The 17,920-nt window shown below is 51.3% G+C and overlaps 5 protein-coding genes across 5 annotated transcripts; 2 read left to right on the top strand and 3 right to left on the bottom strand.

The window, feature by feature from the left end:
• Positions 1-668: 668 nt before the first annotated feature.
• BGZ61DRAFT_548235 (Kif17 kinesin) lies at positions 669-1,550 on the bottom strand (the record flags this gene model as incomplete). The annotated part of the gene is made up of 2 exons (XM_046255390.1): positions 669-1,448; positions 1,491-1,550. The coding sequence occupies 2 exons, from the start codon at positions 1,548-1,550 to the stop codon at positions 669-671; spliced, it is 840 nt and encodes a 279-aa protein (XP_046102850.1).
• A 2,796-nt stretch (positions 1,551-4,346) lies between these two features.
• BGZ61DRAFT_355228 (uncharacterized protein) lies at positions 4,347-5,473 on the top strand (the record flags this gene model as incomplete). Its single annotated transcript, XM_046240691.1, has 2 exons — positions 4,347-5,005; positions 5,056-5,473. 2 exons carry the CDS (start codon positions 4,347-4,349, stop codon positions 5,471-5,473), a joined length of 1,077 nt encoding a protein of 358 aa, XP_046102849.1.
• Positions 5,474-6,242: 769 nt separating this feature from the next.
• Positions 6,243-10,776, bottom strand: BGZ61DRAFT_454505 (uncharacterized protein). Its single transcript, XM_046246237.1, has 4 exons — positions 10,509-10,776; positions 7,526-10,450; positions 6,769-7,469; positions 6,243-6,637 (listed from the first exon to the last, which is right to left on the bottom strand). The coding sequence occupies exons 1-4, from the start codon at positions 10,568-10,570 to the stop codon at positions 6,516-6,518; spliced, it is 3,810 nt and encodes a 1,269-aa protein (XP_046102848.1). The 5' UTR covers positions 10,571-10,776; the 3' UTR covers positions 6,243-6,515.
• A 241-nt stretch (positions 10,777-11,017) lies between these two features.
• BGZ61DRAFT_548222 (maltose permease) lies at positions 11,018-13,010 on the bottom strand (the record flags this gene model as incomplete). Its single annotated transcript, XM_046255389.1, has 6 exons — positions 11,018-11,448; positions 11,506-11,552; positions 11,610-11,859; positions 11,915-12,330; positions 12,383-12,795; positions 12,863-13,010. 6 exons carry the CDS (start codon positions 13,008-13,010, stop codon positions 11,130-11,132), a joined length of 1,593 nt encoding a protein of 530 aa, XP_046102847.1. The 3' UTR covers positions 11,018-11,129.
• A 3,806-nt stretch (positions 13,011-16,816) lies between these two features.
• Positions 16,817-17,912, top strand: BGZ61DRAFT_423039 (uncharacterized protein; the record flags this gene model as incomplete). Its single annotated transcript, XM_046243548.1, has 3 exons — positions 16,817-17,185; positions 17,225-17,381; positions 17,547-17,912. The coding sequence occupies exons 1-3, from the start codon at positions 16,953-16,955 to the stop codon at positions 17,910-17,912; spliced, it is 756 nt and encodes a 251-aa protein (XP_046102846.1). The 5' UTR covers positions 16,817-16,952.
• Between the last annotated feature and the right edge of the window lie 8 nt (positions 17,913-17,920).

The following is a 17,920-nucleotide window of genomic DNA, read 5'->3' as shown; positions in this document are numbered from 1 at the left end:
CATCTCCTCCCTGTCCCGCATATGGAACAACAGAAATGCCTCTGATAGACACATGGTGATCAATGAAGTGGCGAGGGAGGTGCGAAGCAAGCGCGATGTGAATTGCGGGAGAGATCGGCGTCAGGAAGGGATGAGTTGTTGGCAAGAAGGCTTCTGGAGACAACGGCTCGGGTGAGAATGTGAACGGTCATGAATGTTCCAGGCAGAGGTTGATCCTCAGCATAAGGAGGATGAGGGAATAGGCGTGACATGATCGTTCTGCGATTATGCAATTCTCTTGACGCAACTGAAGATCGCTCGAGTCACTGGTGCTTCAGGTTATTTTAAGGATTACTCGACCGCACCCTGCTCGGTTAAGATGCAATAACTATTCGGCGGCATTGACGATGAGATAAAATGAATGATAAATGACTAGTGAGAAAATTCTCTTACGATAAATAATAAGGCCCTTGCAACATCGTCATGGCCTGATTGTTTAACCCGGACTTGTTTAGAAGTTTTGCTCGCTCGGACAAATTTTACGCCGTCTGGTCGTACACCATGCATATTCACAAGGCTCGACTATGCGGCACGCATTTGTTATTGGGCATCATGAACCAAATTATGTTTCTGCCAAGTACGGAAATAGTAATTACTTTAATCGATCTTGTGAACCAAGCAGTTCGTCCTCAAAAACCGATTTCCTTCCCCCTCAGTCTCTCAAGCACAGCAACAAGGGTATTTCTGCTCTCGACAGTGTCAGGATGATGCATCCCTAGCACCCTTGCTCGTAGCGCGACAGTGTCTTCCAGTAACCGTGCCGCTTGATGGTATTCCCCGAGGTTATCGAGTGCGATTGCGAGATTATTCATGCTTATGAGTGTGTCAGGATGGGTTTCGCCCAGCACTTTTTTGCGAGCCGCCAAAATTTCCTGGTTGAGCTGCATCGCATTTTCGTGACTTCCACGGCTATCGAGTAGGACGGCGAGGTTGCTCATGGTGGTGAGTGTCTTTGGATGTTCTTCGCCGAATATGCGATGTCGCAATCGAAGAGTTCGCAGGTGTAACTCTTCAGCTTCAGTGTACTTGTTCAGGCTCTCGAAAACAAGTGCAAGGTTATTCATACTAGTGAGCGTATCAGTGTGCTCTTCGCCAAGTATTTTCTCTCGTTGCTGCAAGACGTGTCGATGCAGCTGTTCCGCTTCTCCGTATTTCCCCAGGTTGTAGAACGCAAGGGCGAGTTCATTCATGCTAGCAAATGAGTCCGGATGTTCCTTGCCTAGTATCTTTTCTCGGTGCTGAAGGACTTGGCGGTGTATGCGTTCTGCCTCAACATTGATCCCCTGGCTTTCGAGCGCAAGTGCGAGGTTGAACATACTCGTGAGCGTGGCGGTATGCTCACCACCCAAGCGTTTTTCTAGGATCGTGAGTATCTGACGGTGCATCCGCTCGGCCTCTCTGTAATTCCCCTGATTGTCAAATATCAGTGCAAGCTTGTTCATGCTAGCTACTGTATCAGGGTGCTCTGGGCCTAGCCTAGCCTGTCGTTGTGCTAGCTCCTTTTGTTGCATCGCCAACTCCATTGGCTGTTTCAATGGCTTCTTTTCTGGAATTTCCGGCTCCTTTTGTTGAAACTCAGGTCCCCTGTTCTTGTCCTGGAGTTCGCGGGAAGTAGCCGAAATGTCCTGGTACCAAGTAAAATCTTTCAGTGCTGGAGCCTGATCCAATGGTTTTGGTCCGAATGCTGGTTTCGAAATTGGATCTGTAATCTTTTTCGAATTCGGGGATAAAGGCGCAAGTCCGACCTGCATTGCCCCGAAGCTTGCCTTCACTTGGTTGAAGATGTGCCCCAATGGCACAATAAAAGGATTACCGAGAGAATCGCATCCCACAGTATGGCCATATGCCTCATTGGTTTCTTGGTCAACAACAATTGATCCACATTCGCCTTCAAGAAGCCCTGACATGCTGTTGCATTAGCGGGCGGCTTCATGTAGGATATACAACTTTCTTACCCTCGGGGTTATCCAAGAAGACTGTCAGAACCTCGCAATCCTCTCGTCCAGAAGGCGATCCAAGTGGTGATCCCAAAAAGCTCGAACCGTACAGTATCCGACCTAGGAGTACTCCCCGAATAGCGGAAACCAACTTGACTCGAACAAGGTGGCCTCGGGGTATATCCCGTATCTGCCTCAGAACTGTTGGTTCAGAATGTAAATCGTCTAGCAAGAAGACGTTTGGTTGACATTTTCTTTGGTACTCAGGTTTGGGACGAACTAAGCTCCAGTCCAAATAAGGACACAAGGGGTCTAACTTGACTGTAGGAATGAGCTTCTCCCAAGTTTCAATATGTGTAGACTCTGCCTGTATGGATGCTGAGAGGATGGTGCTAGACATATGGTACTCCTTGTCGCTTTCTGGCTCATCTTCGTAGTTATATTCGTCGTCGTCGTCCTTCCATAGTTCACTTGCATCCCCCAATTCGTCATCTTCGTTCTCCCAATGTTCGGTTGAAACCCTTGAGTCGTCGTCATGCTTTTGAAACTCCTGCGGCTTGGCCCAGTTGTGTGATGTGTTGGAAGAAGGACCTGAGATATCCAAATCTGGTTCCTTGGTCAAGCTTGTCGACATGGACAACGGGTCCTCATCTGGACTGAATATATGATCGACCGTGAGGTATGCGACAATATTGTCGATTTGAATGGACACGCCCAGTGTAGCCGAGACATTCTGATATTGTATGAGACCACCACAATATGTCGCATTGTTGTCAAAGAACGCGATTAGAGGTTTCCCTGACCCCATACGTCTGATTGGAGATATCGTTAACCTGAAATATACCAGTGCGAAAGGCGGTATGTTCAAAGTCCGGCTTGACGAGGGACTCCAAGACCGACTTGCAGAGGGACTCAAAATCCAGCTTGTGGAAGGACTCTTACCACAATGTAGTTGTTTTTGTGCTCTGCTCTTGAAGAGTGATTGTAGAGATTTTATGTCCTTTGGTTCACAGAGACACTTGATGACGATGCTTGGAATTGCATTTTCTGGACTTGTTCCCACCATACGGAGCTCGTAGACGATTGCGAGGTCGCGGAGCTCAGGATGGCGGTCCACTTCAGATTTCAACTCCCCTTTGACAAACTGGAATCTCTCTTGATATTCCTGCTCACTCCAATTGTCTGATTTCACTAGAGCCTGGGGATAAACCTGCTTTTTGAATTTGCTACCAGGAACAGGTTCAGGATTTGCAAAGGGGTTTTCTTCCACATCCAGGCGATCTGTGGGCCTCACATTTGCAGTAATTGGCAGATCTGCAGGACTTGAATCCTCAACATCTTGTGTGCGAACTTCGATAGAGGTATTCGATGATTCGACGGTCGTTTTCAAGGGTTCGTTGAGCTTTATCGAGGGTTCAATATGCCCATGTGAGGACTCGGCATAATCTCTAAAGGATTCAATCGCTTTGGAAGATTCGCCGCGGTCATTCGGAGATGGAAGGCTGTCTGTTGGAGATCGGACGCGGCTCCGTACGGGACTTCTCCAGGATGGACTGAAGATTCGCGAAGGATTGGCGGGGCTTGTAAGGTGCTGTTGAGATGCGTTCGTTCGGCTCGAGGCTGGGCTGGTAGTTGCAAAATCCGGCATGTCTGGAGGCGGTGAAAGAGGTCGAAGAACATGTGGCTGATGTCGCGGTTCCTCTTCAGACAAATCCACGTCAGGCGCTTTACCCTTCCACATTTCCATATTGCACACCTCCAGACCCGCTGGTGATCGTTCGCAGATAAGTGATTGGAGTGCAAGAGGCAAAGCCATCAGCAATCTATCGGTCGGAGAGAGATGACCGTGATCGGCGAGTTCGAAAGAGATCGTAAGGGTCACCCAGCCCCATGATTCAGGACTACAGGACTAGTCATCGACGACTATCTTGCGTATGTTTTCTCTAGGTGTGGACGAGAAAACTCGAATGCTTGCTGATGCGCGAGATAGCCGACGGACAGTGCTGGCGAACCAATTATGAACATTTGTCAAGATGTCACTTTGACAGAGCGCAGTTGATTGGGTATAACAAGGGTCTACCTTCCATTACCCCTCTTTAAGTCGTAACTGTGTGACCTCATGCAGTCAGCCTGTGAAATTACAAAGTGAGGTCACATGCAACTTCCCAGCCTTACTATCATTTAAATTCCCAACAGGAGCTGGGTTTTCCTGTACGCAACCAACGTTGCACACAACTCTAAGGGACCAACAGGACCGATATTTCCTTATACATCTGTCCCCATATTCGAGTCACTCGGGCTGGCCATGAAACCCAAGGCCCGTCGCGGATCGCCATGACTACTACTCATGACTACCAAGAACGCATCGCCATGGCCACAACCCCTGATTACCAAAAGCTCATAGCAAATGAATTTCTCGGTACCACCAGCCGCCCCTTTTTCTCTTACTTTAAGGTTTACGATCGGTTGATGGCCGGGGCTGTTCACATTGAACAACCCCAACTGGGCGATTTCACTCGGCCTAGTGATCACGATGTCATTGCGGCCGCTCAACTTGTCCGAAGTGACCCGCAAAAGCCTCTCCAGCGAATCACAACTGATCTCCAGATGAGATTCACACATATCCAACCAAGCCATCAAGCTAGATTCGTCGTCTTTATGGCTATTCGCGCGATGTTTATGCTTGATCCAGCAGTGGCCGATTCACATGGAGAAGGATTCCGGATTGGCCATTATCGACCCATTTCATGGCAGCCAAGCGAATCATTTCAGGAATTCGTGCAGAATTCTCTTCCCAAGGCCTCGGTAACGGCACTGGATGATATAAAATCAATCAAGGCTTGGAAGCTGAAATCTCGATTCGGTATCAAGTTCATGGGGACCGACAACATTACTAAACACTTGCTGCTCGATGCGGACAACAAAGTGCTCTATTTATTCCACCACACTTCATATCTCAACGCACATTTGCGTCGTTCCGAAGCCTCTAATATTGGCCAGGAGGAACTCTTAGCATCCTGCCTTGAAAGGTAAGCACATAGGAAGTTTGACTGGAGATATAGTAGCTCACTCTCTCTAGGGGCTCTCTTCCGCCACGGCTGCTTTCAGAAACGCTTCACTCCATACAAGATATTTTATTTCACTGGAGAGATGAAAAGTCGGTCAAACTCTTAGAGGGGTTGATTAAAAAGAAAGGGTTTGACGCAGACTGCGCCGAAAAGAAGAGATCCGAACCACTCCTAGAATATCTCTATTGGGGCGAACGGCTTGCGGTGTTGCATGATCTCGTTATAAACCGACCGCCGCGAAACAAGTTTGAGAGATGGGTCAAATGGCAAACCTCTGAAAGCAATGCTTTTATTGTGGCTCTTGGCGCTTTGGTGATATCGATTATCGTTGGGGTCCTCTCGCTAGGGCTCTCAGGACTTCAGGTCTGGATTGCATGGAGGGCGTGGAAAGATGCTACTAATCCAAACAGTGGCCCAGAAACAGCCTGAAAAATTGAAGGGGCACAAGCATTTGATTCTAGAATATGTGCGCTCTTTTTCTCTGGGTGGCCATTCCAGCACTTACTTGAGTGACCTCCTGAGCTCGGATTGGCATGCATGAAACTTGCGTTAACTCACTCGCAGGACTACGAGCATCCCTAATAAATTTGGGTCGTGACACCTGCTGTGGAGCCCTGAATCTGAGCAGTAGGTCTATGTGAAACAAATGGCGAGGGGATGTACCGGGACCGCTTTTGAGCCCCCCCTGCTCCGAACTTCGTACCAGTGGTCGTGGAAACATTTTTCCTTCCAGACAACCTCCGATGCGTTCAAAGGCAGGGGTACGCATGGGGCTTATCGGCCGTCTTGGCACTGCTTGGTCTAATACTTGAGGCCATTTGGGCCATAGGCTGCTGGGCCTTGTGGCTGGATGCGCAGGTCAACAGCCAGCTTGTCAAGTTCCGGCGCAGCGGCGGCGAGATCCGAGCGTCGCTAGATTTAGCTGAGGGCGTGAGGCGAGATCTAGGAGCGAACACATGTGCCTACTCGGACGACGAGCTGAGTAGAGAGCTGGATAAGTGCGAACCCGTGGGCTACTCGATCGAGGAACGCGACGGGGCTTCACATATAGTTTTGGTACCCGCGCGGATGCAGTCAAGAGTCAAGATTCTGGAAGGAAGGCTTTATGGAGAAAGCTTTTGAAGAGTTTCATGTTCCGGGACTTAATCTAGTACCTACGTAGCCAGATATTTTAGTGAAGCCTCATCCCCCGAACGGACTTTGACTGTGGCGCCAACGAAGGCGGCGACTAAATTGCGGCGACTAAATTGCGGCGTTTATCTATGATGTACGAGAGCCAGCGACTTTGGCATACCTGGGGCGAGCGGTGACCAATTCAAAGAAAAATTGAGGCTCACGGTTAAAACGTTATATAAATCTCGGGTGCATTTTGGAAGGTTTTCGAGTCTGGCCTTCACAATGGATTGTGATACAGAGAGCCTAGAGAAGATCAGAAGGTAGTTTTGAATTCATGGCTAGTAATTATCATGATTTAGGATGTACGATTCTCGACATCACTTCTATGGGGTTCGCCGTGATGTCTATTTTCCATGTATTTCCCCTCCAGATGGCCCTCACGTGTATTTGGGCCCGGAGCCTCATTGTAGAAATCATCTAGGTTACATGTCAGTTCGGAGATCGAGGACTATGAAAGAAATCTTGTCACATGAAACAAGCGCAGTCAGTCATCGCTCCAATTCGGCCTTTCTTCACTATGAAAACGTGAGCTTCAATCCACTACTGACCGTTCAAAAGACTCTTCGATTCAAGTAACGCCCCCAGAGATTTTAGTTTCACCGGCTTGGAGAGGAATAAATCCATCCCACTGCCAAACGCCTCTCGCTGCGCGTCCTCCGAGGCTAGGCCGGAGAGCGCAATAATGGACACAGGTTGCAGCTCCTCTTGGCACTCATAAGCCCGAATGCGCCTGGTAGCCTCGAAGCCGTCCATGACTGGCATTGATATGTCCATCAATACGCACGAGTATGAACGTGGGTTTTTGACGAAGCAAGTGACAGCTTCCTTTCCGTTCATCGCTGTCTGATATTGGTGGCCAAGTTTAGTCATGAACGCCGATAATAGCTTCAGGTTGATGTGATTATCGTCGACAAGCAAGAATTGTGTCCGGGGTGTGGGAAGCGCGAGATCTGAGGGACTTTCACACAAATCTGCGTTTATCAATGTTTCGGTTCCGGGAGGAGGGGCTGTTGGAACGTCTTTGACCTCCATGTTAGGCGGGATTTCACCCTCAGACGTCGATGGCACACGCACTAGCTCCACTTTGCTAACGTCGGGTATGGTAAATGAACTCGGCGTTCTGTTGGGTCCAGCCGGCCGTTTGACCAAGATCGGCGGACTTGCTGTGCCAGAACCCCGAGACTTCGGTAGCCCTGTCCATCGCTTATACGCGAGAAGTAGTGTCTTTGAAAGCTTGCGAGGGCCAATACTGGTTTGGTGTTAGTGAGAGAACACAAAGTTCAGTGTTACTGAAGAGGAACTTACGGTTGAGAAAGGAACTCAAAGATTCCGGTGTGGCCAGCTGCCTCGAAAGAGTGAGATTGAACATAGGCTTCCAGGGAATTTGGACATATGACAATGTTGGGAGTTGAAGACAGCGCCTCGATTTCCTTGGAACTCTTTGGCAACGCATCCTGTGACCAAATGAGGAGATCCGGCGCCACCGCTCCGCATTCTGCATCCGACACGAGTTCCATGCGTAGCCACCCAGTGCATACGCCTTCCAATTTGTCTTTGTGGCCGTCGGGATCCGTTCCATCACCATGGCCAGGGTACATCATTCGGACTCGTAGGCCTTTTAGATCGCGGACTCGCGCGTCAAATTCTTGGTCCTCCTCTGAGAGAGATTGGACATCCCCTGGTTGTTGTGGTACCTGCTCGAGCGGGAGTGCAACTGAGACAGTAGTCCCAACACCAACCTGGCTCTCCACCGAGATTTGACCGCCCAACTGGGACGTAATCTGCTTTACCAGACTGAGACCTAAGCCTGTTCCTGGCGCTAGGTTGTCTTCTTGACTGAAGGGTTTAAAGAGGCCCTGCTTGAGAAAGTCGGCGCCAATGCCCCTTCCCGTGTCTTGCACTGTCACTTTGACAACGCTCTCCTTTTTACGTTGCCTTAGTGACATTGTTTCTTGCGTAAGCGATACCTTGATCCTGCCCTTGTGCGTGTATTTCAGTGCATTGCCAAAAAGATTCATGATGATTCGGCGAAATGCTCCAACCTGGACTAAATAAGACCAGTTACGAGATGGATCGACGGAGAAAAATATCGACACTTGTCCGAAGTTTAACTGCAGCTCTGAACTGTTGATCAGCCTGGGGTCGAGTTGTTCTCTGGCCTGTAGGAAGTCCAAGTGATGATTGGCTCTGACGTCGCTGCTTTTTGATCTTGGTCGTCCGTCAGAGAGTGGCTGGGCAGACAGATGCTTGAAGTGGAAGCCTGCGAAGACACTTTCCATGACCTCCTCGACGAGCCCGTCAAGCCGAGAGTTGCAAATCAAGCTCTTCTGGCCAAAGTGTCTCCAATCTACCGGGGCGCCAGCTACCGGGGCCGCCAGGGCGCTCTTAAAGGCATTATTCCCTTTTGCGAAGCTGTTGATTTTAGAATAGTCTAGAAGGTGGTCTATCGTGTCGAGGAGTGTTCGGGAGCAGGTTTCGATGGTATGAGCCGCGTTGCCTTGAAACACGGTGAGGTCAGTGTCCATCAAGAGCTCGGCACTCAGCAACACTCCGTGCAGAGGAGAGCGTAGCTCATGCGAGAGCGACCCTAGAGCGTCGGACTTTGCTTTGTTTTCGAGTAGAGTATTAAAGCGAAGGACCTCGGCGATAGCAAGCATCCCAAATACCATCAGGTAGTTCAGCTCTCCTTGGAGGGAAAAATTGCGGCTCGGAGAGTTGGTGTAGATGAAGCCTCCCGCGTACCACCGTTCCTTTCTCGGGTCCCAAATGGGTACGAAAGCCACGCTCCGGGCCTCCGGGAATGCCTTGAGGAGGACGCTTCCCTCCCGCTGCCTAGCCCAGGGGTCTCTCGAACGCCTGGGCCGGGATGAGAGCGAGGCCGAATCTCCGGGGCCTTTCTGTAATGGTGGCGGGCTGGCGAGAGAGGATGACAAAAAGGCGCCATCGTCTTCGGATGAGTCGGAAGACTGCAGTGCCCCGTCGGCGCCGAAGTTAAAAATCTTGCCCTTTGGGTAGCGCCGAAGGAGTTTGGCAAGGAACTGCTCCGCCACCCTCGGGCTCGGTTGTCGTGGAGCACCTTGTTCAAGGCTCACCGAATCCGACGTGGAAGACCCAAGTAACTGACAACGAGGCCAGAGTTCCTCGCCAGAATCAGAATCTAGAGGTTCATCATGGCTGCTGCCCGAGGAGGACTGGTCCAGCGTTTCACCTGTGCCATGTGCCGTGCGTAGGAGGCGATATGAGCTCATTGTGGCATCAAGGAATAGGCAGCCTTCGACGTCAATCGACTCCCGGATGATGTTGGCGGCTTTTGAGAAGATAGCTGTCGGATTCCCATCATCGCCCGACTCATGACCCATGTCTTCCCATGTTGACGAGTGAGCCGACGGGCTATCTTCATTTCGAGACGGCTCTGCTGGAAATTCTGTCGGAATTTCAGCTGTCGCAGCGTGCGCTTGCATGGTCTGTGGCTCCTGTCTGTGCTGTGATGCTGGTTTCGTCGGAGTGAGAGCATCCTCCTGCTCCCAGAAATCCCCACGACCGAGTTGCGTATCAGATATAGCCGACTTGCCCTCGATGAAGGATCCCAGGCCCTTATTCATGCGGTCGCTTCGCCGGCTCGACTCCTTCAGTCTTTGCGACTCGAGGTGATCCATGATGGTTTGCGATATCTCCCGCAGCCGGCGGGTATATTCGCCAGTCCATTTCCCCCCGGCCGTCGAATTCATCACACAGTACACGCCAATATTGATGCCTCGTCGGGTTCGGATCGGCACTGCCGCGTAGAATCGGGTCGCGCCGCCTGGCTGGCAGTTGCGTTTGGAAGAAAATCGAGCATCGGTGGTAAGATCTTGCGACAAGGTGAGTGGAAGCTGCGTGGAATCATGGCCCTCGTTTTCCGTGATATCATGCGCGGAGGGAGTGCCGAGAAGCGGTATTTCGCACGCGCCGTGGCTGCGAGGAATAGCGGTACCGCATGACCCGAGCGGCTTGCAGCAGTCGGAGCTGCGGAGCGATGGGCGCAGAGATATTGAGGGCGTGGCTTCGGCGATGATGTATTGGCGGTCGGTATCGAAGAGGGATACGAGGGCGCGTTCGGTCCCCGTCTGGCAGGTTCCGAGCTGGGCGAGGGCAGTGAGGATCGAGTCGTCCGAGGTCGACAGCTCAGAGCTCGGAAGCGATCGGCCGGTGTTGTTGAACTTCGCGACGCGGAGCAGAGACGAGTAATACCTGCGACATGGACCTGATAAACGGATGACGGCGTGGGCGGCGCAGGCAGGGACCATACCTAAAGGTTTCCCGCTCGCGGATGCCCTCGGAAACCTGCTTCAGCGGCTTCACCTGGTCCATGGTGGACTGTATCGCCACGCTTTCTGCGTGGTTTGTGCGGGGAGGTTGACTGAGTGGCTGAGGCTATCTCAATCGCCCCGCGGCTCGGAGCAAGGACAGCTCTAACCACGACGAGTGTCGCTCAACCCTGCCTCTGCGTCCTTAGATACTCGTCTAGAATGGGCCTTGGAAGATAGGAAGCGATCAAAAAGAGGCGGCGGCCAGGAGATCGGCTTCAGAAAAAGGTATCCCCCGCTTTGGTGGAGATTCATTTTACTATCGTCGTACAGGATTGGTCATTCACCCGCAGACCCATGTGGCGAAACCTTATGGTTCGGTCTAGAACAGCTCGATTGTGGGCATCTAAGAAGGGTTAGTTAGCTATGAGTTGTGACGTCATCACAATGAGCAGAGGTGAAGCTGATATACTTGAAACACTCTAACATCAGCGGCATCTTTATGTGACACAAGCTCGCGAAGGTAGGGCTGCACCACTAGCAGTCAGGCTTTGTCTTGGACAGGCATTTCTGACTATCTCTAGCAACTAACTAGTTCATCTACCGGTTGCTTCTCCCGCCAATCACAGCTCCAGATCCTTCTTCGTCTCGCTGTGCTCCAACAATGCCGAATCGCACTTGTAAGTCTTGAACTTTCTCGCCGGCACCTTGTTCTCGAACATCTCCTGGACCTCGGCGTAGTTACGACCCTTGAGCTCGGGAAGGCAGAAGTAGAGGTAGATCAACACGGGGACCGACAAGCCGAAGAAGACGAAGCTGATCTTGCCGCCGAGGTTGGCCTGGTCGGTGTTGAGCAGGTAGGGCATCACCTGGGTGATCAGGCACGAGAAGGCTGTGGCAACCATAATGTTGATGCTGTAAGTCTTTTGTCGGAGGCGCACACTATAATTAAATTAGTCACTGATCACAGACCTAATACGAAAGGGTGCTGAAGCGTACCTGGCGGTCTCTCCTCCGATGGCATATGCGACAGCGCCGAGAGTTGCCTACGAAGAAGGTCAGTTCGAAGTTTCACGAGTTTATGAACCCATTTTCGGGCTTACCTGATACAAAAATCCCCAGACGCACATAAGAGCTACCTGCGCCAACAGAGAAGGGGAGGTGCCAATAGTGCTGATACCGCCAATGACGAGGAGCAGACCGGACATGATGGTATAACCGCCGACAATCATGGGCCGTCTTCCAAGACGATCCACCAGCGGCCACGAGCAAATATTACCGAAAAGCTGAATGGCATTTGCGATCTGTCCAAGAGCAAGGGGGTCGTTGACGCCGGCAAGTCGGAAATAATACCTATCTTTCTGTTAGAGACTGAAGAACTCCAGCAGATAAAAGGAGAGGCACTCACGTAAGATATCCACTGATAAAGTTGACACCAATGAACTGCTGTGAGATGTACACCATCACAATAATAAGCGTCCTGCGGCGGTTGGTGCCCTTAAAGCACTCCAACCAGCTGGAACCTTCCTGCTCTTTCCTGGCGTCTTCCTCCTTCGCAATGGCAACGGTGGCCACCTCGACAGCGGCGTCGACATCGAAGTTTGCTCCGTTGAAGCGGCGGTAAGACTTGGCAGCCTCTTCATGACGGCCATTGATGAGCAGCCAAGTCGGCGATTCGGGAAGGAATGCGAGGGCGAGGAGCAGCAAGCCTGGGGGGCAGACCTGGGTGATGATGGGGATTCTCCACGCCATGTCGCCTTCGTAGTTCTTGCAAAAGTAGACGACGAGCGAGTTGAGCCATTGTCCCATGACAATCGTGGTATTCTGGAAATGGTTAGACTTTAGTCTTTCAGGACGGAAGAGTGGAGTTGCTTACAATGAGGACGAGGCAAACACCACGCATCTTGGTTGGGGCAAGCTCGGCAACAAACACAGGACCAAGCGAGTGGCCGAGACCAAAGCCCAGAGTTGACAGGAGCTTGCCGCCAAAGATCATGTAAATGGTGGTGCTGAAGTATTGGAGAATGACGCCGCTGATGCAAATAAAGCAGGCCATGACGATGGTCTTCTTTCGGCCGATGTAGTCGCTGATGATGCCGGTTGCAAACGCGGACGTGAAGAGGCCAATGGTGCTGGCGGCGTTGACGAGTTGCTGGTCGGTGGCTTTGACAACCCAAACTCCGTCGACCTCGTAGCCGAAGTGCTGGGCGAAGGGAGTCACGGCAAAGAGCTTTCCAACCATGGAGACCTCATAGCCGAAGTTGATGGGGAGGAGATAGATGATGAAACCTAGCAGCAAGGTGTCGGTTAGACTCAGAGCCCGGCGCAAAGTCGGAAACGTCACCGCGAGACTTACAGAAACCCAAGACGCGTCGATGCTCCCAGAAATCGCGGAACGTCAGCTTCTCCTCGGCGTGGTCAGGCGTCGTGTGGAAGGCCGCAGCGCCAGTGTCCTCCAACTGAGAGACGTCATTTTTGGCCTTTGCCTCGGCGGTGATCCCCATCTTCTCGGCACGGGCGAGTCGATACCGGTGTATGTTAATCGAGAAGAACGGCTGTAGGGGCCAATGGATGAATCCCGGTGCTGTGGTGTAGCGATCTCGACTTGGCGAGGGTCGCATTGGCTTCTTATATTTTCTCGCACCGCGAAGCCGGTACGAGCACTGACTCGCCGACTTTTTAGACCGTTTCCCCGCAAACGAACTCGGGTGGCCCGATGTCACGCAAGCAAGCTGTGAGGCCCATGGGGTTCCCCCACAACCCCGGAACTTGTGTGGGCCCGGAAGCAAGCAGAGCTCGGAACCAGAGTTCTCAGGACATGGGTTGTTTCCAATTCGGTAGGAGTAGGCACTGTATCCCCGAAAGAAGACGACCGGGATATCATATGACGGAATTAAATGCGCCTAGTCGGTGTTAGACGACGCCTTGGCAGTTGGGGAATGCCGGTAAAACGTGCGGCAAGTTGGGCGATGCACGAGAGAGGCACGTTTAAGCACCACCCCTGCGGCCACGGCTGATCCAAACGGGAAGACATTTTGTCAAGTCGGCCAACACAAGGGAACGCTCCACAGTGCAGATCTAATAATGGACAACCGTACCTTGACGCATTTCCATACATGCGGTTTGAGAGCTTGCCTTTGACTTGGAGTGGTTGACGCACGAGACCTTGGCGCTTCTTTGCATGAACTATCAACAGAATGTCATTCCGGTCCCTCTAATTGACTTAATACAGCTACCACTTACGAACTTCCTTGAGCAAAAAAATGCCGACTTAATTGCTACAATAAATCGCCTCAAGCATCCAGTATCGATTGGAGACATGCCCGCTATATACTGGACAGGTGAATGACGAGTCTGCGTTTGACGCAAAGATTGAAGCCCTTCGAGCAAGTCAGCTACTAAAACCGGCACACCTCATGGCCCAAGCGACAGCCAAACCCGCTCTAGAACCATCACAGATCGGCCAGAGATCTAGAGCATCAGAACCGAAAACTCGCGATCCCGGGTGTACTCCCATGACGTCAAGGCAATTGGAGAGCTGTCCCCTCATCACCGGGCCACACTTTAAGTCCAACCAATGGACGGTGGTTCCGGATTCCGCTCAGTTTTGGAGTTGAAGAATCTAGCCAATAGACAATCGTTCCGAAATGTGGCTGCCGAGCTTCGGTTAAAAGGCCACTCGCTGGCCAATAAGCTGCAACTCCGAATGGCAGTTGGTCGTGATGCCGGCTAATACACACCGCGAGTCCCAGTTTCGGTCGTCGTCCGGGGAGTTGAAGGAGATGCTGGGATTGATGACTGGGATTAATGACTGGAATTGGAAGTATTAAACGCTTTGCCTCGCCAGTGAATTTGAAGAATTGCTCGTTGCAGCCACAGTGAACCGGTCCCCAGATTTCTCCACATCTCTCCACATCAGTACCACCAGCATTTTGCATTTTTGGAACACCTTGACAGGAGAAATGGGATGGCACGGCAGTTCACGAAAGAGATTGACAAAAATACGTCTCAAATTTGGGTATCATCGGCCAATAAAATCACAGAAATTTCTTTTGTTGTACTCGAAGCCATATGGGGCAGGGTATGTTGTACTTGGGATCTCGCAAGATCGCCCTTAGCCTCGTGCGAAATTGGACAGGGTATGGACGATTTCCTCGACTATGGGTATGATGAGGCTCTAACGCATACATAAAGGACGATCCGCGGCATGGATCTATATTCTCCTCCCAGCAATCGCAGTAAGCGGTCGCTAAAGCTGTCGCGCAAGATATGATTAATTGTCCCAATCTACCCTACAGCCATCGGGAAACTTCAGTCGCACTCGCTGCGTTACGTCGCGAAGCGCACGCACAACTCGCTTGTAAGACGACGATCTAAAGCGGGGGTAATATGCCACTCAATCTGGTCTATGCTTAAGATTAGGCTATTTGAAATTGTGGCGTATCTCGTGCTTGTCAGACCATGTGTGGGAGGTCTGGAATGAGCTTTTGGACTAGATTGGACACCAAAACCACTCTGACCTGTAACATTATTACAAGGGGCAATTTATGCGATCGTAGGCCTCCGCTTAATATTGCCGCAGTGGTCCTCCTAGTGCGGCATGGGGACATCGACCACCATTCCAAATCAGCCCAATACCCGGCTACGAGGTAGGCCCAGGAGTCGTGGAGTATTCCTTAGCAGCTACATGATGCCATGGAAGGAGTAACGCTAGAGAAACGGTTGAATGCGAATAGCTTTGCCTAACTCCTCGAACTGAAATGTATTTTGCTCATATTTTCGTGTTGGGCTAAAAGCTGACCAACTGCCGACGTCAAGGGGCGCGGCCATACGGTTCAACGGCCATCCTAATCATCGCCCATGTTTTATTGGCACAGGGCAAAGTAGGCTGCCGGTGGACTCCTAGCGGCTACCGGAGCATCAAGATACTTAATTTAACTTGTATTTCGCTCCGGAGTCGATCTAAATGATGGCCAGTACATCCATCCCCCGTTAGATCCCCTATATGGCTAGCACTGCAGAGATTATTGAGACGTGGCTTCTTACCTGCGCTCACGGAAACGAAAGTGATTTTTCCCACACTAATGAACGGTGGGGTTACATAAAGAGACACATTGACATCGTTTCAACCCCACGGAAATTGGAAGACTCAGTATCGTGAAAGGTTTACCTGTGTCTAAGATCAGGAAAGCCTTCTTCTAGTGTTGCCTATATCCAGTCCACAGCTTTTACTTACTCTATGACCCTCTTCATCCCCATGAGAAAATGCAAACGTTACTTGTAGTTACTCAGCTCAGCAAATTGCAGTCCTAAATTGTAAGGTCTTTCTGCCTGCTTGGGTGAGTTAGCTGTAGCCCGTCCGAGGCAAGAGCAAAGTTTTAAATGTGGAAAAAGTCTGAAGTGAAGTTGGGGTGCCCATGAAACTATTGAAGACCTGATGGGCCCGAACTTCCTCGTGGGAAAGAGAGCACACATACCCCCTAGAACCCTTTTCTCCTTTATTTTGGTCCAACACTGCCGCGAAAGTAGGCCTCCAAGATTTATCCCACAGTGACGCCGAGAGCGCGCCGAAACCTTGCTGGAGAGCAAGTCTTTGATCAATCGCCGAATGGCGTGCTCTGGATTGCCTCGGCGAGCATCATGATATGTTCAATACGAGCAAATTATGCTATTATTTCTCCCAGTACAGTCAGAAAACCGCCTCCATCGCCGACCTGTCTTACCTCATATCTAAGCTTATAGCAAATATTGTGGCTAAGCACTCAATTGCCACGATGCTGGCTGTGATTTCTGTGAGAGAGGGCTCTGGCATCGCCGACCCTAGCCCCAATGCGGCACCATGGTGAGATTTTAACAGGGGATCGGGATGTAATCCGAGCTCAGCCACCACGACATAAAAATATGCCCAAAGAGCTAGTGCTGACCTACTGGACGCCTTGCTAATTGAGCTGGAGGATTGTAGGCGTGGCTCATTGGCTTCTCCGTTTGGAGGAGTCCAGCTTGCTGCGGCTTGCTTGGCAGCCCTGAAAATAGCACCAATAGCTGCATACGAGTCCGTTCGGCGACCTTCTGCTAAATGCAGCACCTAAGCTAAGCGGCATGGTAAGAATTACTTCACAGTGCCATCGAAATAGACACCGAAAAAGGATTTGGAGCTACAAGCTGCGCCATGCTTCCAAGGCTCATGAAGTGCAGTTCTAACAGCTGGTTATTCTCGTGAGCACATTATCTTTTGGTGACGACTTGGAAGTATATAGGATACCAAGGTGCGCCTTCTTAATTCTCGTTTCTATCATTATCATCAACAGCATCTTCTACCCCTCATCATCATTCTCACCTAACAACAACTTCAATACAATCAAACCATTCAACCAAAGTACTCAGCTCATTCAACAATCCGCACCATCAAATTCGACCTTTCCTAGTCATCCATCAAAACCTTCAAAATGCGTTACTCCTTGACTCTCCTCGCCTTTGCTGTGACAGCTTTGGCGCTTCCCACAGCCAAGCCCAACGACGATGGCTCTTGGGCTCCAGGCAAATATGAGGGTGAGGGCACTCCCTTCGACGATGGAAAGTGGCACCCTAGCACAAACGACCACAAGGCAAAGCGAGAGGACGACGGCTCATGGCATCCCGGAAAGTACGAGGGTGAGGGCACTCCTTTCAATGATGGAAAGTACCGGGGCGGCAAGGCTAAGCGAGCCGATGATGGAAGCTGGCACCCCGGGAAGTATGAAGGCGAGGGCACCCCGTTCGATGACGGAAAGTACCACGGCGGCAAGGCTAAGAGAGCCGATGATGGAAGCTGGCGTCCTGGCAAGTACGAGGGCGAGGGAACTCCTTTCGACGACGGAAAGTACCATGGCGGCAAGGTCAAGCGAGAGGATGACGGTTCCTGGCGCCCTGGCAAATACGAGGGCGAGGGAACTCCTTTCGATGACGGAAAGTACCACGGTGGCAAGGTGAAGAGGGAAGACGATGGAAGCTGGCACCCCGGGAAGTACGAGGGCGAGGGTACCCCTTTCGACGACGGGAAGTACCATGGAGGCAAGGCCAAGAGAGAGGATGATGGTTCGTGGCACCCTGGAAAGTATGAGGGTGAGGGTACCCCTTTCGACGATGGTAAATACCATGGCGACAAGAGGGAGGATGACGGTTCGTGGCACCCCGGGAAGTACGAGGGTGAGGGCACTCCCTTCGATGATGGCAAGTACCACGGAGACAAGGCTAAGAGGGAGGATGATGGCTCGTGGCACCCCGGCAAGTACGAGGGTGAGGGCACTCCTTTCGACGATGGTAAATACCATGGTGACAAGAGGGAGGATGACGGTTCGTGGCACCCTGGCAAGTACGAGGGTGAGGGCACTCCGTTCAACGATGGCAAGTACCATGAAGACAAGTGAGACAAGAC

The sequence above is a fragment of the Ilyonectria robusta genome (genome assembly GCF_021365365.1).
Source record: "Ilyonectria robusta strain PMI_751 chromosome Unknown BGZ61scaffold_13, whole genome shotgun sequence".
Lineage (NCBI taxonomy): Eukaryota > Fungi > Ascomycota > Sordariomycetes > Hypocreales > Nectriaceae > Ilyonectria > Ilyonectria robusta.
The sequence above is the reverse complement of the archived record's forward strand: the minus strand, read 5'-3'. Positions and strand labels throughout refer to the sequence as shown.

Coding starts and splice junctions, on each gene's coding strand:
- BGZ61DRAFT_454505 (XM_046246237.1), bottom strand. CDS start 10,570: ATGGACCAGGTGAAGCCGCTGAAGCAGGTTTCCGAGGGCATCCGCGAG. Junction 7,470..7,525: donor TTTGAGTTCCTTTCTCAACC/GTAAGTTCCTCT, acceptor ACACCAAACCAG/TATTGGCCCTCGCAAGCTTT. Junction 6,638..6,768: donor ATCGAAGAGTCTTTTGAACG/GTCAGTAGTGGA, acceptor CATGTAACCTAG/ATGATTTCTACAATGAGGCT.